Here is a 24,652-nt window from a genome sequence, read left to right on the forward strand (position 1 = left end):
GTTGTTTTCCGTCCAGAGAACTGGAGATTTCCCAGAACTGAGGAAATGTTACTTCAGTCAAGGGAACACTTGGCAATCAAGAAGCAGCTGAGTGAGGCCTTTCTAAAAATCACACTTTTGAGGATAGGGATGTTTTAAAGGCAAACCTATCTCCTATTTTGGCAGAGTTAAGAGGCTGTTACTGGGTCTAATCAGAAAGCACTCAATATAGAAAAACATGGGGAAATTATTATATGGTTGCAAGGGCTCAGTGTGTTGTTCCTCAAATATTCCTGAAACAGTTATATTCTATGGCTAAAACTATACTTTTGTTTTCAATTAACAGTGGGTGACAGCAGTGACTCTGAGTTGGATGCTGCTACCACAGTGCTCAATCTAAGGCCCAGAGCAGGGAAAATCTTGAGAGACCAGAGACTGAGACAACAGAGACCACTACCTGAGTTTAGGGTGGAGTGGAAGAACGAAGTTGACGGGAGCCAGGACGGCCGGGGGGAGCAGCAGGACCCAAGCACCTTGCCACAGCCATCCATTGGGTTCAGGCAGCCGCTGCTGACCAGACCAAGATTTGGCACTTTGAGCAGGGAAGACCTGACAGCCGACCATGGCTCAGCCAGACCCATGCCACCACCACGGTTAGTTAGGCAGGCTTCGCAAGGGGACAGGCAGAGAAATAAGCCTGAGAACCAGCTGTACTGAACATAGCCAAAGGAGAACTATCAATAATAAACCACGGGCATATTGAATTAGGATTCTAAACTATCTGATCAGACTATGGGATCCACCAAAATAAAAAAACAAGCCTCAGTCTGGGTCTAACCACTTCCATTTGAGTTAAGTCAACTCCATTACCTAAGTGAAAGGAATACTGGAGCAATTGCAAAGTTAGACATAAAAAATGTATTTCTCTTTTATAAATAACTTGTGGCAATGCTTTAATTTAAATACATTGTTTCCACTATTAAAATAGTATGGAAATGTGCCTTATCAGATCATCTCTCATGGAACCAAGTCATGAAGGTTCAATACCCAGTTTTCCATTGAGATCATTGTTGAAAGCCCAGTGATGAACGGATTCTTAAAAAATACCCCCAAACTCGTGTATCATTTCAGATTTTATTTATAATCAATAATACTTGTTTTAACCAGAGCTTCAACAAGAATAACACTGAAAATTGCACAATGCACCTATCATATAGACTTCTAAAGAAGAATAAATATATTCCTAAAGCCTAGTTTGTTCAAAGACCTCTGATGCAGAAAAAGAGGAAAAAGAGAAGAAACAAGCTGTAGGGGCTGAATTGCAAATACGGCTTATAAAAAGGACTTGCAACAAAGACCTGAATAGCTTGAATTTTTACTTTCTGAATTTCTGGCAATATGTTACCTTCGGAAGGTACTAAGTATCACCAAAGAAAAACTGAATTACCTTGGCTTTCACTTACGTCAGCAAGAACTGAGAGAACTTAGCAGGACACCAGAAAGCCTAAAACGAGAAAACTTCACGTGGATAAATAATGTTCTGAATCAAAATTGCTTTTTTGCACCTTAGTTATTTGGTTGCAATGTTATGCAAACACAGCAGTAGAATAGTTGCAGAGCACTGCGCATAGACAAAGCGAGCAGTCTCCTGTTTGAGTCAGGGACCACTGAGACTCAAGAAAGCTCATTCAACTCATGCTTGTGACCCTCGTTAAATTGTTTTACTTTTTGTTTCCTCATCTGTAAAAGGGGAAAGATAATCTTTTCTTTGTCTGAGCTATGCACTCCCAGGAGCAAAAATGTTCCCTCTAATTTGTTTTTACAGAAAAGTAGCACAGTGGGGCCCTGGAATCAGCTGAAGTCAGTGTTCACCTTAATAACATGGACTTCTTGATCCTAGCATCAATGGTTGCCATTTGAGGGCATATGGGAAGGGAGGGTGCATTAAAATAAATGATACTTAACTGTAGCTCTCAGGAATTTGCACTTTCTGTCCCACTTAAGTACTGAGCTTGCTTTAGCACAGATACACATTTCAGTACAATGCAGAAATAATTTTCTTTCTACTTGTTACAAAATTGATAACTTTCATTGAAGAATGTACACTGTGAAATCATAACTTTTCTCTTTCATTAGCACATTTCTAAATCTGTGGGCAATAAGATTAATTTTTTTTTTATTTAAGCTTGTTTTGAAAGAACTATTAAAAATCGGAGTTTCCTTTTAAAACCACAGAGTAGATTTCTTTCAAATGTTCATGGGTGGGGGTTGATAAATGGGAATGTAAGACTTTCCTCCTTCTAACAGCATTTCCAAAATATTTATTTCATGTATGTATTTGAAATATCAAACCTTTCTAAACTGTTTTCTTAGCACAGGTCTTTTAGTGTTTTTCCTCTATGTTTTAGTGTTTTTCCAGCTATGGAAAATTCTGCTGAGTGGCAAATGCACAGTTTAAGCTGCAGAGGAATGACTGTGTGAACCCTATAGACCTCAGTTAAATGTTCATGGTTATTCTCAACAAATGATTATTGTGGAAGTCAATACTTAGCTGTTCCCTAATGATCATCTCCTATTTGGAAATAAAATTGGTTTCAAACAAAGCCAGCAAGTTTTAAAAAGATATTTAAATTTGTCTTTCAACAGGAAAGTACTTTCATCTATAAAATTGTCAGGGAATCCTGAGTCACTGCATTATTTGGATCATGTTTGAATAAGAAAAAAAGTCTCGAGTTTTGATTTCAGTGTTGAGACAACATGGTCCTTACAGATCAGGCTGTTTAGATTAGCTGTTTTATATTAGACCAATCTGAAATCTGACCAAAATAAATAAATGTGAAATTCACATCAACATTTAGTTTACTCTCCATGGAATTTTCTTGTTCGTGTGCTGGTAATGACCAAGCACTTGGCTTCTATCTGGGGAGAACTGCCTTTCATTTTTTTTTCAAACAGTTATTTTTTATGGCACAATTTTAAATAATAAATGCAGGTTTCAGGAACCTTACTGTTATGCTGGTTGCCCATTAATGCAGGGCACGCTCACATTACTTGTGATTAAAATGGTGCCCCATAGTACGAGCACATCAGATTGAAGGTCGTTTTTATGAAATATGGTCTTAAGCTCTTGGTGCTCGAAAACATGACAGCATGTTTTTACCTTTCCAAAGCACTTTGAAATCCACAGATTACCACAGAATGGTCACACTGTGCAGCAGAATTGCAAATCTCCTGGGACTCTGTGTCCTTGAGAGTACCCTCTGCCTTTCGCACTTCAGCTCTTCCCCCCCTGTTCAGGTTCTTTTCCACTACTGCTGAATCAGACCCTTGCCATGTCTGGGAACAGATTTCTGGGTATTCTCCTTTTCAGTAGCAATGACAGCAGCAGGTGACACAGGCACTGTTCCAGTTAGCCCTTATCATTCAACTCTTACTCAGGTTTGAGTTAGAGATTTACTACTTTTTTATTTACTTTTTTTTTTTTTCCTTCCCTGCAAAGAGAAAACACGTGAGCACTTTTTTTGAGCCTGCAGAGGAGACACATCCTTCATCTATCAGTTTGTCTGCTGGAGAATGAAATGCCCAATAAATCTGTCCTCGAGCACCATCTGATGGGGAAAGTCATGTACTGACTGAGGACAATGTTTCTTCCTTTTTTCAAGGAAACCAGATCTTCAGCAGTGACTGGGAAACTTGCCAAAGCCACATACAAATATTTTGTTTCCACATGGACTCCCCAGTGCACTCTGTAGTATAGATATTTTAATGCATTTTTGATGAAGAAAGTCCACTTTTAGGGACAGCGGGAAAATACAGTTCCACACTGAATTAGGTTTTTCAGGATTTCCCCCTTCAGCTTCTGAGAGGCCTATAAATTGAAAAAGGATAAGAAAGTAGGTATAACAAGGCCTAGATGAGACAGACACCCAGTTACCTTTTTAGGGAGATACTTGAAAAAACCCCAAGAATAATTTGCTAAAAGAGCTAAAATTTTAAGGGCTGTCCTACTTTGTACTAAAGTATAATGCAAATTCCACTGAAACCAGTTCAACAAAAGAAAACCTTGCTGCATAACAATTTAAAAATTTGAGAATATCCTTCTGTGCTAAAGCCACATAGAAATAACATGGAAAAACAAAGTTAATTTTTTTTGCCAAAATAACATGCTTGCTGTTGTGAAGGGTATCTTGGGCGCTCTGGAAGCAAACACACTGCACCCTGCACCAACTTTTTCAAGAGCTGCCAAGTCCACCAATTCAGACAGCTGACACTCCAAGAAATGTTTCAGCTGCTCACCACTTCCAAAATTGTCCAAGTTCTGTCAACATCCCCTGGCCCCTGAAGAAAAGATGAAAGATTTTGAAATTGGACGTTGGAATGCTTTTTGTACCACAAGAGCCCTGATCCAATAAAAATATTATATCAGAGTTAAGGTGCATAAATATGGCACCCTAATTGCCATAGGTTTTATTTCAAAAAGTAATTTTTTGCCACAAAAGGAAAAGAAATTTTAAATATTTCAGCCAAGTTCATTTTTTTCCTCTCTGAGACCTCCTATTTATTGGATATTTGACAGAATGGAAGACTGATTCTTACTGTGTATCACATCTCAAAAAATAGTTCCTTGGTTCTGAGATTTAAAATAATTAAAAATTTGAATTAATTTATCTTTGTAAATTAAAACAGAAGTTTTTCAAGACTTCCCTTAAAAATAAACTGTATACTCTTTCATTTCTAAAAGCAGTCTGACCTCCATTCATAATCATTTGATTCTCAAAGTTCAGGCTCCAGTACACTCCTACAAAATTCATGAGCTTACAAGATTCATGATCAGCTCTTTGTGAATTAGTCTTCTTATAGCAATAACAGCACAGGCAAGTCTTGGTTTTCAAATGCCAAAGTGCCAGGCTATAAAGGATCACTTGCCCAAGGGTATCCTGCAACACCCATAACCAGATTGGCACTGGCAGTACCCACAGAAGTTCCCAGCAGCAGGAATGTAATGGCACTACAGAGAACCTGAAGTAATGAGCAAGCCAGATCATAAATAGTGCTGGTCCTATTTTGTTGTCCTATTATCTGCTCAATATTCAATTTGTTCGCAGAAGATGAGAGTGATACTGACCACTGTGATGGTGTTGCAGTGAGTAAATTCACAAGAAAGAAAACTGGACAAGAAATGAAAGTCTGCTGAACTGGTGTGTTGGGTTTGCATGGCAAGGTTTTGGTAGCAGGGGGGATATAGTGGTGGCTTCTCTGAGAAGTTCCAGAAGCTTTCCCTTTATCTAACTGAGCCAATGCTAGCTGGCTCCGAGGTGGACCCACTGTTGGCCGAGGCCAAGACAATCAGTGTCTAATAACATAGTAAAAAAGGAAAAAAGTTATTTTGTAGAAGCAGTTGTGGCCAGAGAAGAGAGGAGTGAGAGAAACAACCCTGCAGACAGCAAGGTCAGTGCAGGAGGGGAGGAAGTGCTCCAGGTGCTGGAGCAGAGATTCCCCTGCAGGCTGTGCCGAAGACCATGGTGAGGCAGCTGTGTCCCTGCAGATCATGGAGGTCCAGAGAGAGCAGAGATCCTCCTGCAGCCTCTGGAGGACCCCCTGTCACAGCAGGTGGATGCCCACAAAAGGCCGTGACCTCATGGGAAGCCTACAGGAGAGCAGGCTCCTGGCAGGACCTATGGAGAGAGGAGCCCACAGTAGAGCAGGTTTGCCGGCAGGACTTGTGGGTCTGTGGGGGACTCACACTGGAGCAGTCTGTTCCTGAAGGACTGCACCCTGTGGAAAGGGGCCCACGCTAGAGAGGTTAGTGAAGAACTGTAGGGAAGAACTGTGAGTCACCATGGGAAGGACTCACACTGTACAAGCCTATGGAGGACTATCTACTGTGGGAGGGACGCCATGCTGGAGCAGGGGAAGGACTCTTCTCTCTGAGCAGCATCAGAAACAACGAACTGTGTGACGAACTGACCATCTCACTCCTTGTCACCCTGCGCTGTAGCAGGGGAGGAGGTAGAGCCCAGGAAGAAGGGAGGGGTGGCAGGAAGGTGTTTTTAAGATTTTTTTACTTCTCATTATCCTGCTGTGATTTTGATTGGTAATAAATTCAATTATCTCCCCAAGCTGAGATGTCTATTTTTCTCATGACAGTAATCAGTGAGTGATCTCTCCCTGTTCTTAACTCATGAGTCTTTTATTTTCTCTCCTCTCCCCTGTCCAGTTCCAGAGGGGAGTGGCTTTGGTGGGTACCTGGTGTCCAGCCAGGGTCAAGCCCCCAACTGGTATGTTTATAACGGATCTCTTCAAAAGTACACAGCCTACCCCAACAGGAAAAAAAAAAAAATCTTAATCTTTGCTTCATCATTTAAAAGCAACAAAATCAGTACATATACACAGCCTCTTCAACATAAGCTGATCAAAATTGTCAGAAAAGTCACTTACCAAAGGGAAGATTTTGAAGGGCAAAGACCAAAAAGCACAATAAACCAAACCAAAACCCAACCCCTCCTAGAGGCCCAAGAAAACCAACCCAAAATAAAGTAACAGTAAGGAAGAGAAAAATCTTAATTTGCCGTGGTTTGCTGGCAGAAACTGTTTTCCTTTAGTCCACATTCAGATCTAGTTTGTTACAGTCTTCTACAGAAGATACTACAACTGGGTTCAAGAAACAGCTGAGTAATTCAGTAGTTTGCCCACTAGATCATGGCCAAAATTAGCTGCAACTGCTCCTCCCTCAAAACGGGAAATCACATCTCTGTATCTGCAGGAATGTCATTGAATTTTCACTCTCTGAACTTGCATGGTAATGGCAACAAAGAGGCAACACAAGGGGTGCAAATGTGGTCTCCAGGCACAAGGAATAGTAGCCTTAAGGACTTCATCTCAAAATTGCAGAGTTCTCCATTTTATTTTATTTCTTTTCATTCACTGCCAAGCTAATTCTTGGTTGAATCCTTGGTTCCTTGTGCCCTTTATGAGAAATGTAGACAGGTTCAAATGATTTTAACCACAGCTTGAGGAAAAAAAATAAAGCATCCACACTTCATACTGACTCGAACACTTCTATTGTATGCTGTAGTTTCAGCAGAGGAAGATGGGAAAAAACCCCACAGTGACATAATGATCCATGTGGAATGTGACTTCATTTTATTTCTAATCCTTACAGAAAAAGAAAATACAGTGCAATTTTTCTGTACCTGTACAGAAATGTTTCTGTGGCACTTCAGGAATCATTCTGGCCTACAAGTAAAAAACTCCTGTAAAAGCTCTTCCAGTGTGTCCCCAACACCACAGGCTTACACAGATTTCTCAACTGTGAGGCTTCTATAACCAATATTTGTTAAGATATTGGTTAGATATTATTAGGATAGATGTTCACAGAAGTGAGATTAAATCAGCGCAGCAATTCAGAAGGGTAAATGTTATGCCATATAATCAACAAATACTGGAAAAATTACTAAAAATTTAATATATATTTTTTGAAGCTTTTTTCCAACCCTCTTCCTTAACCCCTTGCTAGAGATGCAAAACAGAATTTCCTTACTCACAGAAGGGTGGTTTTAGGTAAAGAAAAAGAGAATTAAAAGATGGAAAGAAAGAAAATAGGAAATTTAGAACAATAATGTTTTGGGCATCTACCAAGAAAGGCAAGAAACGGTAAGAGACTTGAAAATATCTCACGTTCCTTGGGAGAAATCAAACACATATTACTATAATAAAGAACTCTGAGGATATGTACTGAAATCACAGTAAGAATAAGACATTGATTATGTCAATAAATAAAATTAAAAAGAATTCAGAGTTCCATATATGAATTCCTATGGTGCTGCCACTGGAATCACTGAGGTTTCAAAAAATGTTTGAATGCTAGTAGGCAGTAGAAGAGGTAAAGAAGAAAATGAAAATAAAAAATGCAAGCACCATCCATGACTCACCTGAAGCAGGAAGGGTATTAGCACTGATGTCTTCAAGGAAATAATTAAATTGCATAACTCCCCCCCCCAACCAAACACTTACATAATTGACTTTGTACTTTCATCAAGTAATATAGTGAAGATCATAGAGAACATCATCAGAGCAAAATACATTTTTTCCATGTTTCATATGAAATGGAAACAAACACAATTTCACAAACAATGGTGACTGGCAAGTAATGAGCTTGAACAGTAAATAGCACAGGAGTGCTACAACTCTGTACAGCTCTGAGAGTAACCTCTCTTCAGTTAAGCCATGTACACAAATGACGACTAAAATACCAACAAAACTGCTTTTATCTTGTCACTGAGATGTCACCTATGCCTGAGATGAGACATATGAGATGAGGATGCATTAATCCAGATCTATGAACTACTGCTAGATGCTCACACCTTTACAGTCATTTGAGAGAATTAAGCAGGAAATTTGCTCTTAAAATGAAGGTAGAAAAATTGGACAACAAATATAAATAAAGAAATTATGACAAAGTTCCTCAGAAGAAGTTATTACTAAACAGAAGCCACCAGTTCAAATTTCAATAAAACTTAAATTTAGCCTCAGTTTCAGTCTGAATGGCTTTGTATTAGTCTAAGGTTAGGTCTTCTAGTACATGAAGTTGGGATATACCCAATTCTGTTACTTGGGAAAGACCAGGAATCAGCAGGGGTTACATGATTACCCCGAAGTGCCTAACCATGGTCTGCAGCAAGTTTTGCGGACAAAATATGCTACACAAAAATCACATAAGCAAACATCCTGTTATATAACTGTCATAACAGACAAAAGGAAACAGACCACAGCGTAAGAAATTAAGGCCAAACAGACTGCAAATTCTCCTTCTGATTAAATAACAAAAATTCACCTCTGATTCCTTTTTAAAAACAATCCTTCAATCTAAACACTGTTACAAATATGAGCTACAAGCAGGATTTGTGCGTTTCCTGACATTCTTCTTTTCCCCTCCAAAAAGGTTAAAAATCCATTTAAAAAATCACAGCCAGTACAATATAGCAACATCTGCCTGTCTTAGAAATGTCCTAGTGGTACCTGTTAGAGTAACATCTGTCTAGACTCAACATCCCTGCAGCAGAAATACATATATATATACTTGCTTCCATGGGAACATAATGTGCTCTCTTTAAAAATCATGTAATTACTGTACAAGCCTGGCAGGTGAAGATACATCTGTGCAATCCAAAATTGCGACTACTGACTTTTTAACTTCACACTTCCATGGCTACGGTATTTTTGTTTGTTTGCATTCATTATCACAATAGCAACTAATGCCAGTCCCACGGCTAGACTTGGAGGGCCACAAGGACTGAACTCCTGAGCAATCCCAGAAAGGAGTGGGGCAATAATTCGTCCCACTGATGTCACAGACTGTCCAACACCCAGAAGTGTCCCGCTGGCCTCGTTCCCACCAATGGTCAGCTCCAGATCAATGATACACGTACGGCCTATGGTAGTGGAGAAGGCCAAGAAGGTGGAGGACAAAATGACCATCCATATGCTCAGTGCTGATGTATACAGGAGAATTAGCACGCAGGTAAAAGTGCTGGAGTGCAACAGAAGTCTGTAAGTGTTGTGCCGATAGAGTTTAGTTATTGGTCCCAGCAGACAACCAGCCAGGACTCCAAGTGCACTGCTATAGCTTATTAGGTATCCAGAAAACAGGGGTTTCACCCCAAATCTCTCCTCCAAGGCCAGAGTAAAATTACTGTAGTACAGCAGTATAGCAACAGACATCAAGAACCGCACCAAAAATACATCCCACAAATTAGAGCAGGCAATTCCTTTAATCTTCTTCAGCACTGCTGCAACTTGGATCCATGGAGACTGGAAAAAACTACTGTTTGACACAGCTCTACTAGTTGCTGATTTCAAGTGAAGGTCATGATTTGATCTTGCTGAGAAATTGTTTGCTCCTTTGTCTTGGTAATGGTCCCTATTGCTAGTGTTTTCTTCACTCCACGGTAACATCCAGACAAGACCTATACAGATCAAAAAATCAGTTGATTTCATTCAACTGCATCAACTTTACATGGAAGACATTAGTTTGATTGTGACAATTTAAAAAAATACTTCAACAATACTTGTCCTTAAAAATTTTGCAAATATTAAGTCTAGTGTTATTCATAGTATTGGTTCAATTCTAAATGCAGTGAAAGCAAGAAAGGAAAGCATGGAAATGCCACACTCACACCAAATAAACAAATCTAATGGCTAAAGCCAAAATTCTGATTTCTAGTCTTCACTTTTGGGCATATCAAAAACTCCCATCTGTGTCTGAATGTAAAAGAAATATGAGAGAAACAAAGGAGAAGCACCTGGAGGATAACTGTTTCAAAATTCCCACCCTTCCAAACAAGTTCAAATTCAAACAGTAGTATTGGCAAACAAAATATTTATGCCTTAGATGATAAATGCACTATGAACTCAAGGAATTACAGATGGCTTAAAAGGAAAAAATGAGGAATGAGGAGACGCAAGATGCAAAATGTGACATGCAACTTACCACCATTCAGAAGGAAGATAGAGGCACAGATGAAGGACGTTTGGTAAAAGCCACCTTCAAACTCTGCAAGGTAGCCACCAACAACAGGTCCCAGAATGAAGCCCACACTGGAGGCTGCATTGAAGCGCCCCATCACTAAAGGGCGATCCCTCTCTGAAACCAGGTCAGACAGCAGGGCTTTAGAGATGGAAAGTGTGTGCTTGAAAATACCTACAACAAAATAAATAATCAATAAACATGTATTTCTCATCCCCAAAAAAAAAAAAAGACAGGAGCTATCTCAAGTAACAATGGTCCAAATTTGTACGATTTATATTTAAAATTCCTTTCATCACAAATTCATAAGTGCTAGAGTAAGCAGCTTTGTGGGGTTTAGCCTCAACATTTCAAATTATTTTCAGGAAAAAATCATGAGAATTTTTGATCTGTAGAGACTTTTCCAATACTAAGGTTCAGTTGGTGCTACTGAGTGATGATGCTATGCAGCCATCCATATACCACAATTTCTCCCGTGGTAAGGTCTCTCAAGCTGAGACAACATGGAATTTAAACCGCAAAAAGCCAAGTGTTTACTCACCTACAGGGACTCTAGAAACAGCAAACAGGAACACTGTGGTGGAATTTCCAAGAAGGAAGTAACCCAGTGCACTGAGAAGAATACAAGCAAGCAGGGAATACCGTCTTCCTACTACATCACTCCAGCAGCCCTTTCACAAAGCAGGAAAGAAAGATTAGCTTTTTATAACACTAAGATATGTGCAGTCATCAATCAGTACTTCTAAATTAAATTGAGAAAAAGAGATCAAAGGACTGTCAATAAAAGCCTAATAAGCTTATTACACAACATTCCTAAGTGCTCAAAATCTGGAAGTCACAAGCAGAGTTGTGCCCTGCTGGTAGGATACCTGCCAAAACTATGATTCCATTTAATGTTGTATATACAGCTTTTTTTTACAAAAAAAATTTCCCTTTTTAAAAGACAGTCCTGCAATAATTACCACAAAATATTACCAGCAGAAGCCTTCTGAAAACCTTACCCATACCAACCACAAATATTTGCTTGCGTCACCCAGGTTGCTATGTATTAGACACTTGTTGAACATCCTAAAAGCAATGATTTTGCTATGAAGAAATTGTCATCTAAGCACAGACAGGTAAGAAGTAGTTTGCAGAGGGCAAACAAAAAACTTGCATTGATCATGCTTATAAATCAGCTTTATTCCCAAGAGGAAATAGTTTTTTTAAGAAAGTAGACAATGGTCTTGGACTTCCAAGAAAATGCCACAAAATTATAGCAGGAAATTATCCCAAGTATCCTGCATAACAAACCCTGAAACAGTTCTTTACATTCTCATAATCTGTTTGCCTCAAAACTAGAAAACTAGTAATATTAGGATATTAAAAAAACAATAGCTAATAAAAACAAACCAAAACAATCAGCAAAGATGGTGATTAATTTAGACCATACAGTGAATTACAAGGCACTGCTCATTAAGCAGGGAAAGCAAACCAGATCACAGGCTATGAAGAGCTGACTCATGAGACTGCTTTTTGGATAGGCTACTGCACTGAAGGAAACTGCTTTACTAGCACCAGCACTAGAGGAGAATAACCCTGTGCAACTGTGACCTGCTCAGTAATGTATCTGGGCCCAAATCTGTATTCTAGTTTTTGTCTAAAAACTAGACCCTGTTTGGGTCTGAAAAACCTGGCAATTCCCCATAAACAAACCCGCCATTTCTCATGTAAACTGAAAATTGGTTCCTCCAACCAAAATGCTTATATGAACACTTTATGCATTTTCAAAATGTCAAAAAATGCTATTATTAGCCCTACCCTTTTTCTCCCTACAATCCATAGATATACCAATATGCTCTGGAATACAGTGTTAGAACTCACCACAAATGTGCTGGAAAATAGCTGCATTACACCGTAGAGAGATCCTAAAACAAACAAAATACCAGTGTTAAAAATTAAACTTTTTTTTTAATGAAAATTGCGCAAAATTTTAAATTATTAAAAATGGGAAATCATGGAACAGCTTACTAGAAGAATGGGAAGAAGGAGGAGAACAAACCAAGGGTGGAGTTCAGCATTTAATAAAGGAAATAGTTTCAGGGAATGACAAAATAAAAAAGAAAAATGTGCTGAAAAGTTGTATGGTAAAATGATGTTGCATTGCATGGTGGTTAAACAAAACAGATCTTGGCATTTATAATTGCTTTCTCAGAATCAGGAGAGAATTTCCCTACTGGAAAGGACTTTCCACTTGGTGCTTCAGTCTACTACAAGGCATCACAGAAGCCCTAAAGAAAACATGGATCCTACTTTCTCATTTTGGAGGCTAGGAGTTTAGCAGCATTTAGTGACAGAAGAGAAGGAACAAAGAGAAGCAGAGAGAAACATCTGCCAGACTCTTTCGCTTATAAGAATACACCTCAAACCCATTTTTTTTCTAATGTTAAAAATCAAAGCAGACTGTTGAAATGAAAACATATTTTTCACTAGTTTCTGCTTAAAATAATACTGTCAACTCAGTGCAGCAGCAGAATTATTTCCTAAAAAGTGTTAAATAAAAAAGCAAAATAATAGAACTGAATAACAGCTCTCATGTCTGGGAATAAAGAATATATTGTATCACTCCAAACCATAAACAATACCATAAAAGGTACTTGAAAGTCACAGAACTTACCTTAGCACTAAACACTTCAAGATAAAATTCCAAATCTTCAGAACTTACTTGTAAACACTCCTAAAAGTGAATAAATATTTTGCCAAGACAGCTGTAAGGGTTTTAATCAAACTGGGAGCAATCATGGACATTGGAAAGCTTTGGATAACCAGCTGCAGAAGTACCATTTTCAAAGTGTAAACAACAATAAAACTACAAGAAATACCTCTGTCTCCCTAAATTGCTAAGTTGTGAATTCTTGGATGCTGAAAAAGTAGATATACAAATGCTACTGCAACACTTCCTTGTTCTTTCCAACTGTGCACTTTCCCAGGTACATACTTTTGGCTACTGTCAGTGCACAAGTTTGGACCGGTCTCTAGATCTAACACAGTATGGATGCCCTTACAGTTTTACTTGGAAAATTTTATTATGCTATTAGCAAGGAAGAATTATGTTACAATGTCCAATTCACAGTAAGGCAAAATCCAGGCCTTATCTTACTCTTTTGTAAATCAAGTACTGCAACTCACCTATGATTCCAGCAACTGTATGACTTGCTCCTAGAGATTTTATATGAAGGTTCATTAAAGGAACAACCATGCTCACTCCAAATAAGTCCTGAAAAGAATGCAGGAAAAGTTTTAGTAACTTTCACAAAGACAATAGCAACTTGGCTTAATAACAGTCAACACCAGAAAAAGAAATAAAAATGGTACATTATCTCCATATCAACACCAGGTTAAAAGAAAATTTTTCATATTACAAAACACATAAACTGAAAGATAAAGGACCGCCTCACAGAGGAGTTACACCTATAAAAACATCAATTCTCTCCCCCCACTCTAGATACAATCCTTCTGAAGACATATATTTAAACACTAAATATTCCTTTAATATATATTAAACTTTACCTGTTTATCAAGAAAAGTACTTCACACTAGTGCTTTAAATTAAAAGTGATCTAATTTCAATCACCTAAAAATACTTTTTATTTGCGCAAAGAACATATATTTTGAAAAACGGTATTTTAACATAACCACAACAGGGAAGAAGCCACAATAGATCTAAACCTACTTATAGACTGCCTTTGTGTATAGCTTAAGAAATGTGACAAGACAGAAACTTAAAAAAAAAAAAAGGCAAAGCATAATTGAAAAACATTTTGTAAGAGGAGGGTAAAGGGCATTGCTCATCCTGAGAAGTACAAGGATCTCCTACTCATTCCTTTTGCTTTATTACTTTTTGTTAAGCTCACCACATTGACCCAGTAGCTCTTTCAGTACTACTACAAACTGGCACAGCATCCAGTGTCCCTTGGAGATCTATTGGAGCAAGATCACCTTTCATCACTTACTGCTTGAACTGAACTAGACTACCTCAAAGACTGATTACTGTAACAATGTGTGTCACTAAGTGAAATCTCACAGGCTGTCATCAATTATTTTTTGATGGTTGAAATTCAGGCTTACAAGGTTAGAATCATTCAATACATTAGCGTGAACAGAGCACATCACTAACAAACATCTTCAGTGATACAATCTTCAGCGACACTGAGAACTTGAAGAGAGGTTCAGTGACCTCATCCAGGTTGTCAACAGAGACATGAAAAAGAACAAGTCTCAGACTACACCCTGACAGCACTGGACAGGCATGCAGGTAGAGCAAAACCCATTAACTGCTATTCTCTGATGGGTTATTAAACTCTCATTCCAGGTGTAATTCCTTTTGTGGAGTGATAGATACGCTGTGTTTGTCTGCTACAGGAAGTTTGCATTCCCACATCCTCTAAAAGGACATTCACTTGGTGGATTTTCTTGTGTGCCCCAGCTCAGTGTCAACAAGCTATTTCGGGGCTGGAGAACCACAGCGTCTAAAAGTCAGTAAAAAGGAGCAAAGTTCTAACACCCGTTTTCCTGGAATATTTGCTCCAGGACACAAACCAACTGGATTGTTTCTATTGTCCAACCTAAAAGCAGGTAAGACAAGATTTTACATTTCACAGAGCAAACTCATACTCATTTTGTATTCATTTTCCAAATCATCGCTTTTAATTTCTAATTAATTAAAAGGCACTTTCCTGAAGTTTAGGAATCGCGACAGAATATGAAACTTCTTTAAAGTCTATTTTTTCAACAGGGGACTTTTTTTTTTTTTTCTCAGAAAAACATATTTTTAGGGTTTCTTTTTTTCTTTTCTTTTCTTTTTTTTTTTTTTTTTTGTAAATTCACAGGAACCACGGGTATTTCATGGAAACAGGGAGCAGCTCTCTTTTAAGCAACAAGGCAAAGACTCAGCTTTTCGGGTGCCGAGCTATTCCATGGCATACACAGGATAAAAACCCGACCTGTTTATCGAAGTGCCTGGCTGTTTGGACGGGTAAAACAGCACGGCCGCTACACACCACCAGCGCTACCAACACCGGCGTTCCTTCCGCAGCCGCAGCTGCCGCGATGCAGCCCAGACACCAGCAGCCTTTGGCCTGGAAAGGCGCAGACTCGCGTTCCCGGGCGCGGCCGCCCGCCGCGGGTGGCTTACCAGGAATCCCACCGCGTAGAGGCACCGCACGAAGCGGGCGGACGGGACCGCGCTCCCCGCGGCGCGCCGGCCTCCGCCACCCTCCTCCTCCTCCTCCTCCATGCGGGCGGCGGCGCCGGGCCTGCGCAGTGCCCACGGCGCGGCGGAAACCGAGCGGCGGCGGGGCCGAGCCTCGGCTTGTTTCGTTCGGCGCGGTGTTCTTTGCCCGTGCTTTTCTCAGGCGAAGATGGGGGAGAGTAAGGCTCCCCGCCGGCCACGGGAGCCGTCGGGATCCCTGCCTCCACCCTCCCACACACAGCTCTGTAGGACTTTGCCCTTCCTTCCTCTTCCGTGTTTGCACGGGAAAAATTTTGCAACCCGTCCCTTCGGGGCCTGAGGCTCTGTGGAAGGCAGGAAGAGCCAGGTGGAGCCGAGGGGCTTTGGAAGCAAATATGCCATAGGAGCATGGTAATGGATGCCCTGCACAGTTCTCGTGGTTGCTGTAGAAATGCGGCTCTTCGGCCCTTGCACCTCCCATGGTACCCATCCCCTGGAAAGGGGCCGTGTCCCAGCGCTGCTGCTGTTCCCCCACCATCTCTCGGGCTCAGCCCGGTGCCTGCATCAAGTGTTACTGGCAGCAGTGTTTTCCTGTCTTGTTACATGGCTTATGGTGGTAGTACTGAGCCAAAGAAGTAGGGCATCCCTCTTTCTGCTTAGCACGTTCGCTGCTGTGCCGCATTTTTGGTAAAAGTCAGTCATAGCTGGAATTGCTGACGACTAGAACGTTACGATGCATTTGCATCCGAAGCAGTGAAACTTCATAAATCTTTCAGATGCACTGGTGGAAGCGATTGTCCCATGCAAAATGTGACCACCTAACTTTATGTTGTAGTCAGAGGTGCTCTTTTATATAGTTGTTTGGCCAGGGGTCAGTAAAACTGCATTTTTAAAGTACTTTTAAAAATGCACAAGGGAACAGGAGATGCTTTACCTTGTTTTTAATTATCACTAAGAAGAATCTTTTGAAAAATGTTGATGACTCTTACGTCTTAAAAGTTAGCATGAGTTATAAAGTTTGAGGAAGATCATTCAATAACTGACAATAGCATAATTTCAGTTCTATCTTCATGTTTTGGGAAGAAATATCACAGGGTTGAGGATCTTTTACAGATTTAGGTCGCAAAAAACAAAAGGAGAGGGGAATGTGTTTTTTCTTATGATTATTTAAAATTAAGCTAAAAAACCCTAAACCACCAAAACTGTAAAGAAAAACATATTTCTAGATATGCAGCTTGTTTATAAGATACCAAGGCAAAACTTAACTTAGTATCTGCATTGAGACAAAGATGTTATCAGAATTCAGACAAGAATAACTCAGTTGTTTACTATCCTGGTAGCTGCGATGTTTTCGTGTTGGGTTAACCAATCTATCCTATTAATTTATCTCTTTGATGCCACTCTGAATAACAAGTTCTCTCAGTGAGGTTTTTAAAATTCTGGATACAGCACTAACGGAGATCAGTTGCACACAATTTCTCTGAAATCGACAAAATGGTGACAAGATGCTGAAATATTAGAGCATCCTGGGAATTGCTACTACATTGTCTGCTCAATATTGTGCTAATTTCATCCTTTGTCATTTCGCCTCATAGAAGAAATTGAAAGTTCCTTAAAATTTATTAGAAGAAAGTATTAAAGAGGTGGATGATTAAAAGATATTGCAAGGGTTTAGGCACTTTTCCTGGGGTCTAAGGTACATTGACTTCTATGCAAACACTGAGCCCAACTGAAATTTTTAAGGTTTTATGTGTTATTCTCTGCCATAAGCCTCTGAAACCAGTTAGCATTCTGTATTTTTCTCAGGTTCTGAAGATCAGAATGATCATATTTGATGGGGACAGAATATTGCAGGAAGGAATATTGAATTCCCTGACAATGAAAACCCGTTGGTTTTGTATGTTATTTCAAGCTACCTCCCTGCACAATGATTTGTAAAGCAGAGAATAGCCAAACTTTATGACATCAATGCAAACTGTTCATGGGAATAAACCAAGCACTTAGAGAACACATAGGTGTCTCTTCCTTTAACAGATCTCTTACTGCGTTTTTCCTAGCAAACTTGATCATATTGTTAAAGAATTGTGCATCTTACATGCTTAAATAATTTACATAATATATAAGAAAAAGGCATTAATATATAGTAATGGACAAATATCTCTGTTACTTTTGAACTGAAGGCAGATGATTTCAGCTGCCTCAAGGTTTCCACTCATGTTCTGTAATTGCAATTACAAAATTTAAGATAAAGGCTCCCAAATAGAGATATCTTAAGATAAATGTTCTCAAATAGAGTGGTTTTATGACTCATAAAGGCATTGACTAGCAATTAAAGAAATGAAATACAATGAAGACTGTTTATCAGAGTCCTAAGGAAAATAGACCTAGTCTAATGTCTTTGGGAGCAGAATTACACAGTTGGTTGATTAAAATGATGTTATCAATATAGTATACTTACATTAGTTTAAGGTGATTGACTTGTTACTGGATGATTCCTAAAAACAGGAACGTAATAAATACTCGGAAGTGGCTAGCAGCATGTGTGTTCAGGAATGCCTAGATGATCCTTTTGTTTCTTATCTTTTTTTCCATGACCTGGTAGTAGCAATTGAATGAAAATTATTGATTTTATGGATAATGATAGAACCAAGAAGAATATGCAGACTACTGTCACTACACAGAGTACTCTGTTTCCATTATATTTAAGTAATGTCAATGTGAAGTGCATCATGCTAGAAACAAAGCATGAGGAGGTGCACCTCTGTTGTGACAGTGATTATGAGATGAATTTGGTAGTCATAGTACTCACCCAACAACTGTAAATTTTTCATGCTATTTTGTGGCCCCCCCAAAAAAGTGCCCATTTTTTGATAAGAAAAAGAGAAGCCAGAAGTAAAAAAGCAGGAAAACTTTATTACATTTGTATCAGTTTTTCAGTTGGTATACTAACACAACGTTGCATCCAGGTCTGCTGTCCTAATTGGAGATCGATTTTACATAAATATAGAGGGTTAAGAAAAAAAAGAGAGAGAGATTTTAATGGCAGAAGGGACATTTCTTCCAGTTTTGAGCTGCTGGAGCCCAGCAGATGATCCACAGCTTTGTTGGGCTATTGCCTCAAATTATGAATGGGAGGAGAACTAGTCTGTGGGAGAATGTCTGAGATTCCATTTGCTCATGGAAATGGGGGGAGGGGAAGGGGTGAGGAATCTTCAGCCTTTTAGTGAAAACATTTACTGTAAATATTTGGTGTCACCTGCCAAGCGAGGGGTTGAGGCAGTCTGCAGCTGCCCTTCCTCAGCCAACTCTGTGGCTGTGTGTGCTCCAAGCCCTGACATAGTAAAAGCACTGCTGGAAGTCATCAGAAATCTAGTAAAACTCTTTTTAAAAAGATCCTCACATTACTTCAATAGTGGAGAAAAATTTAAAGGTTATAAATTCCTAAATAAAGTTCTTATAAAGGTTATAAATTCCTAAATAAAATACTTCTGTGAGACAGATCGAAGACAACTACACTGATTTAGTCCAGTAAATGGAGTATATTCTTGAATTCCTGCATTACAAATAGGTAAGGTCAAGACCCCCAAATGTGCAATTTGTCATCAAATTTAGTGAATCTAACAATGACTTATTTCATTCTGGTTTACCGCTTCAGATCATTAGGGTAGCTTCAACAGTCATTTCAACTTTTCATACAGAAATTGAGCAAAGTAGAAAGAGTTCCAATCCAGTGGTCCAGAACATTTTAAGAGGTACTTGTAAATGAACTCGAGTTGGGAATCTGCTGTTAATCTTAAAGACATTTAAAGTGTAATCTGTCTGAAGAGATCTGCAAATTTAAGGAATGTGGAAAGAAACCTTTTAATTGATGCCACCCTCAAAGCTGTAAATGAATCAGGTTGGTATGTCAGAGAGACTTAGAAAGCATTTATGAAACAGCTTGTTAAAGGATGGAATTATTTCAGGCATTGGGTCTACATCTTCCCTTCTGGAGTTTTTCCTGGCAGCATAACTAAGGCCACATGGCTTTTTGTGTTTCTTTCAATTAATGTCTAACAGATAAAATAAATACATCAGGAATGGTTTAGATATTATTGATCCTTCTCTGGAGCAGAAGGTGGCCAAGATGACTCCTGTTGACCTCAGTCTCTTTTCTGGTGTATTAGACTACCTTTACATCACACACATCATTCCCCACTCTCCATGCTGGACCCCCCCCCAATCCTGCACCGAGTCTATGATTTTATTTATTTAATTATTTATTTCAAGGTCAGTGGCTCTGTAGAAGCTGGAAGGGCACAGAAAGACCTAAAGGCTAGTTCCTCAGGCTTCCTGAATAAATTATATATATATATATATTTATATATATTTATATATATATCAGAAAGTGTCTGTGTAGTAACTGGAAGGTGTTCCAGGCTTAGAGTGAGATTCATAATAGCGTCCTGCTGTGGAAGGACCCATGTAAGGCAGCAACAAGAATGGTGGAGAGGACTCCAGCTTTTAATTTCTGACTATTTATGCATAACTACTATCAAAGGAAACTTTCTGGAATGCCTCCTATAATTAGGCAACTCATTAATTTCTATGAAAATTGCACATGTGATGTGTCATGACTTTGAAGTGTTGCCGGAAACATTAATGGCATTGGCCTGACTATCCTATAACTGTATGAAAAATTTAGAGCACTCACATTGGTGATGTGATAAAGAAACTCAGATACACATTCTTGTACTTCTGATTATTCTAGTTATCTTGCCCAACTTGCAGGGACATGGATTCATCACACCTTGAATCAGTGTTATGACATAATTGAAAAAGAAATTATGCTTTGTCATCTTTTTATCTATTTTATCTAATGTAGATTTAATGCAAGATATAATATAGAATGGGATATATGAAACAGAGTGATCCACTCAGTCATACTAAAGTTTTTTTCCTCTTTTCTGTGGCTGAATAAATATGCGATGCTTTGTAGTGTCAAAGTCCTGAACACAGAGAGGGTATAAGGCAGGGTCCAAATGGGTAATACGCTCTGCAGATTTGTTCATCAGTGTGATTGCAAGTCTGTCTGGTTCCTGCAGGTGCCTAACAGTGGGTCCTGCATACACAGAGATGTGTAGAAGTAATGCCTCATAAATAAGATTTTTCTTGTCGGTTTATTAGATTTCCTGTTGAAGCTTTTGCTGACATATGGGCTGCTTATGTCCCTTTTGTTGTTACTATCATCTCTGTGACCTTATTTAAGCTCGTGCAGAATGAACAACTCAGTGATACCTGTGTTCAGAATTGCTTGATTTCCTCCTTTTGTGGGGGACTTCAGCACATTTCTGCAATCTCCACTCAGGTTTTATCTGACCCAGCCATGTACCCTCGCTGCAAAGAAGGTAGATGGTATCCTGGTTCACGTTAGGCAAAGCATGGTCAGCAAGTTGAGGGAGGGGTTCCTTCCTCTCTACTCAGTACTGGTAAGGCCACACTTGGAGTGCAGTGTCCAGTTCTGGGCTTCACAGTACAATAGACACATGAGCACTCTGGAGGGAGTCAAATGATGGACAACTGAGGTGATGAAGGGACTGGAGCATCTCTCCTGTGAGGAAAAGCTGAGAAAATTTGGACTGTTCTGCCTGGAGAAGAGAAGGCTCAGAGGGAGTTTTATAAAAATATCTGATGGAGCCAGGCTCTTTTCAGTGATGGCCACTGACAGGACCAGAGACAGTGGGGACAAGCTGAAACACAGGAGGGTCGCTTTGAACTTCAGGAAGCACTTTTTGTTGTGAAGGTGACCAAACACTGGCAGGTTCTGGAGTATCCAGCCTTGGAGATATTCAAAAGCCACCTGGACATGGTCCTGGGCAATCAGTTCCAGGTGGTCCTGCTTGAGCAGGGAGTTTAGAGAAGATGGTCTCTAGAGGTCCCTTCCAACCTCAATCACTCTGTGACTGTGTGACTCGTGGTCTGATTTACTGTAGTATTAAGAATGAAGTGATCATATCTCAGACTAGTTATTCCAGACCCTCTCTTGGTCAGTGAACTAATCAAACCAAACCAACAACCAACTAACCAAAGTAATTGTACTTTTAGGGCATGGTTGCTTACACATTGAGGTGGTCATCCAAAAAAAGGTCAGATGGACTGTGCCATAGAGGTAACGTTTGACTGTAGAGGAAACCTGAAGTGACCGGCTTAAAGATGAACTCCAGCCACACATTGAGTGGACAAGGTGTGTGCAGGTGTGCTGTGTAAGGTGTCTGGCTGTTTGTGTGCCTAGTACTCTGCTGACAAGTGATCGTGTCAGTGCAGTAGGTAACATCTGCCCAGCTGGGGAAGATGGACAGGATGAGGATCGGAGTCAGTGGGTGAGATACTCCCATTACTGTTCAGAACAGTAAATGAGCATTGAGGTTTCAGAAGGACTCTGAGGCGGTTGCTGAAATTGTTTCTTAGTATATAGTGAGACATGCAGCCAGTTCTAAAAGGCTGTTTTTAGATCATGGACATATCTGCCAGCACAGATAAGGAGCTGCCTGCCAATTCCAAACATACGCATCCGACACTTACTCAATCACACACAAACACAAACAAGCAAATAAACAACATCCCCTTCCCATAAATATAATTTTTTCCCCTTCAGATGGAAAAGGAAAAAAGAAACAGCCTGCTATTGTTTTTAAATTTTTTTCTTTTCTATTTTTAAATACAAGGAGGGGCCCAGATACTATGTTGAAGCTGGAGCTATTATATGCATAAATAAAAATACATATTCAGGACTTAGTTTAGTCCTATCTATCTGGTGAATAAACAGAAACAAAATCAAAAAACTTTTGCTCTCTGTTAAATGAGACTGGATTCCAGCCGTTATGTGGGTCCTTCAATCATCACACTACCAATCAACAAAACCAATGAATGTTGGGCTTAATTAGCCAAATTGATTGAATATCAAAGCTGATTTAATTACTTCATTGTCATTATGGTAGGGATAAATTTTGCTTAGTCATTTTAATTTAAAATGACAGTATTTCTGCAGAAATTTAGGAGTTTTGAATGGAGTTGGGGAATGAATTTGTTTCAGATTCAGAATAATGATTATTTTGTCTTGATAAGCTTGGCCCTGTTTTCTCTGCCTTCAACCTTTTTCTCTTCTATTGAGGAACCTTCAGAATTTAATTTAATTAAAGAAAAAGTGCCCTGAGACTTTCCTTGGGTATTCAAGTGGTGGATAACATGAATTTCTAAGCTGACATAACAAGTCTTAACATGGCTTCTGATTCATTCTTGACATAGATGAGCATAATGCTGGCTATGTTAGAGTATTTGGGAGATAACACTGCCAGAGAATGTGCCATAAATATAAAAGAGAATAATTAAATTAGATCCTCTCAGGATGAACATGCTAAACTGAGACCAGAGTGCATGTACAGTATATTAAAATAAATACTTGCAGTGCAGAGGCAGTAATTCAGCTGTCATTTGAATAGAGTGAAACTTTCTATGCAAACTGATTTCAGTGAAGCTACTCACAAGAGTAAGTTGCTCTCGTGCAGAAAGAGGCTCACAGAATCACTGACATACTTCTGTCCTGAAGCCGGGTAGGTGGGACATGGCTAGAACTAGCCTTTTGATGTTTTTGTTTGTTTGTTTTATTAATTGTGGTTCAGTGGCTGAGGCAGGGGCCTGGATTTATGTTTTTTCTTCTGTTTTAATGTTGAAATGTTCACTGTTGTGGCGTTATAAGACCTCACATTATTTAGGATGAGCAAAGTGGCATAGTGTTAAACAGTGCATCAGAATTAATTTTTAATTGATATCACAAATAACTTCATACGGTTTTTGTTTATGTTGTGACTGTCTTTATCTTTGAATTTCACTGTATAAAATTCTTGAGCTTCAGGCCAATGCTTTCTATGGCCACCCACGCGCCAGCGAAATGGTTGGGAACTCCAGTTCACTGAGTAGGATTCAGTTGCAGATTAAGACCTTTGCGGTCAGACATCTCCATGTGAAATATGGATCTTTTCTGAGGTTAGAGTTGATCGAGGTCTGGCTAAAACACTCAGTGGTGCCTCCAGGATGGCCTGACAAGCTAATGGAGCCTGGCTTCAGAGGTAGCCTGGATCACACAGGTGATGTCAACCTGGCCTATAGTTATCACTCAAGGAAGGTGTCGACCTCCTCTAATCCCTTGTCATATTTGCCTGCCCAATGTAGATGCCCTAGAGCACTTGACTGTGGCCACCAGGACACCAGGTCCCTCTTTCCAGACATGATCCAGTCACCATCATGTAGAGTCCTAGTGTCATCCAAGGAGAGAGGGGGTATGTAAGATCCTGTCTGGGGCTAGCAGATATTTTAAAACAGAGAGGGAAATACGCCCTTCTGGCATGGCAGCTGAGAGCTAGCAGGATACTCTGGAACTGGCTAGAGCTAGGTGTCTGAGCAGTGACTCTGATCTAGGTTGTGATGAACTGTTCTCTGGCTCCACTGAGTGTGATTACTATTAATTATAACGGAAAGACATTTAGCTTACATGAAGATGTCCAAATTTGGGTATGTTAGTGCTGAACTGAATCCTACCTTTGTTTTTGTTTTTGTTTTTGTTTTTGTTTTTGTTTTTTTTTTTAGACACATTAGAATAGAACAGAACAGAACAGAATAGAATAGAGGGAACCTACAACTATTATCCACCTGCCTGACCACTTTAGGGCTGACCAAAAGTTGAAATATTCCAAATTCCAAGTAATCATTTTTATTTTATTTTATAGCACATTCTATGTGTTCTTCTTTTTTCTGATTTTTTTTTTCTTTAGTAATGAACGATAACACATCACTTTCCAAAATTAGGTTTCCAAACACCTCTCTTCTGTTGTGTCAAAATGAACTGCATCAGTGGCTGTCAGGAAAAGCAAATATGACAAAAAGAGTCTGTTTGAATATTCATT

At 39.4% G+C, this 24,652-nt stretch overlaps 2 protein-coding genes across 2 annotated transcripts in view; one reads left to right on the plus strand and one right to left on the minus strand.

The window, feature by feature from the left end:
- SLC9A2 (solute carrier family 9 member A2) overlaps nucleotides 1-6,098 on the plus strand; it is a 37,413-nt gene extending 31,315 nt beyond the window's left edge. Inside the window, exon 12 of the mRNA XM_066176628.1 lies at nucleotides 326-6,098. Coding sequence (XP_066032725.1) covers nucleotides 326-696 — 371 coding nt within the window. The 3' untranslated portion in view covers nucleotides 697-6,098. The remainder of the gene's footprint in view (nucleotides 1-325) is intronic.
- Nucleotides 6,099-7,099: 1,001 nt separating this feature from the next.
- On the minus strand, nucleotides 7,100-15,955 carry MFSD9 (major facilitator superfamily domain containing 9). The gene is made up of 6 exons (XM_066176629.1): nucleotides 15,678-15,955; nucleotides 13,673-13,760; nucleotides 12,368-12,411; nucleotides 11,046-11,175; nucleotides 10,469-10,678; nucleotides 7,100-9,944 (listed from the first exon to the last, which is right to left on the minus strand). The coding sequence occupies exons 1-6, from the start codon at nucleotides 15,777-15,779 to the stop codon at nucleotides 9,157-9,159; spliced, it is 1,362 nt and encodes a 453-aa protein (XP_066032726.1). The 5' UTR covers nucleotides 15,780-15,955; the 3' UTR covers nucleotides 7,100-9,156.
- Nucleotides 15,956-24,652: the final 8,697 nt, after the last annotated feature.

This window comes from Chamaea fasciata, unplaced genomic scaffold (assembly GCF_029207755.1).
Source record: "Chamaea fasciata isolate MVZ Bird 193981 ecotype frontalis unplaced genomic scaffold, bChaFas1.0.hap1 SCAF_2, whole genome shotgun sequence".
Taxonomy (NCBI): Eukaryota; Metazoa; Chordata; class Aves; order Passeriformes; family Sylviidae; genus Chamaea; species Chamaea fasciata.

Excerpts from the sequence above, each read along its gene's own strand:
- MFSD9 (XM_066176629.1), bottom strand. The coding sequence starts at position 15,779 with ATGGAGGAGGAGGAGGAGGAGGGTGGCGGAGGCCGGCGCGCCGCGGGG. Across the intron at positions 13,761-15,677 it reads TCTACGCGGTGGGATTCCTG|GACTTATTTGGAGTGAGCAT; the intron begins GTAAGCCACCCG and ends CATTCTTTTCAG. Across the intron at positions 10,679-11,045 it reads TGTTTCTAGAGTCCCTGTAG|GTATTTTCAAGCACACACTT; the intron begins GTGAGTAAACAC and ends ATTTTGTTGTAG.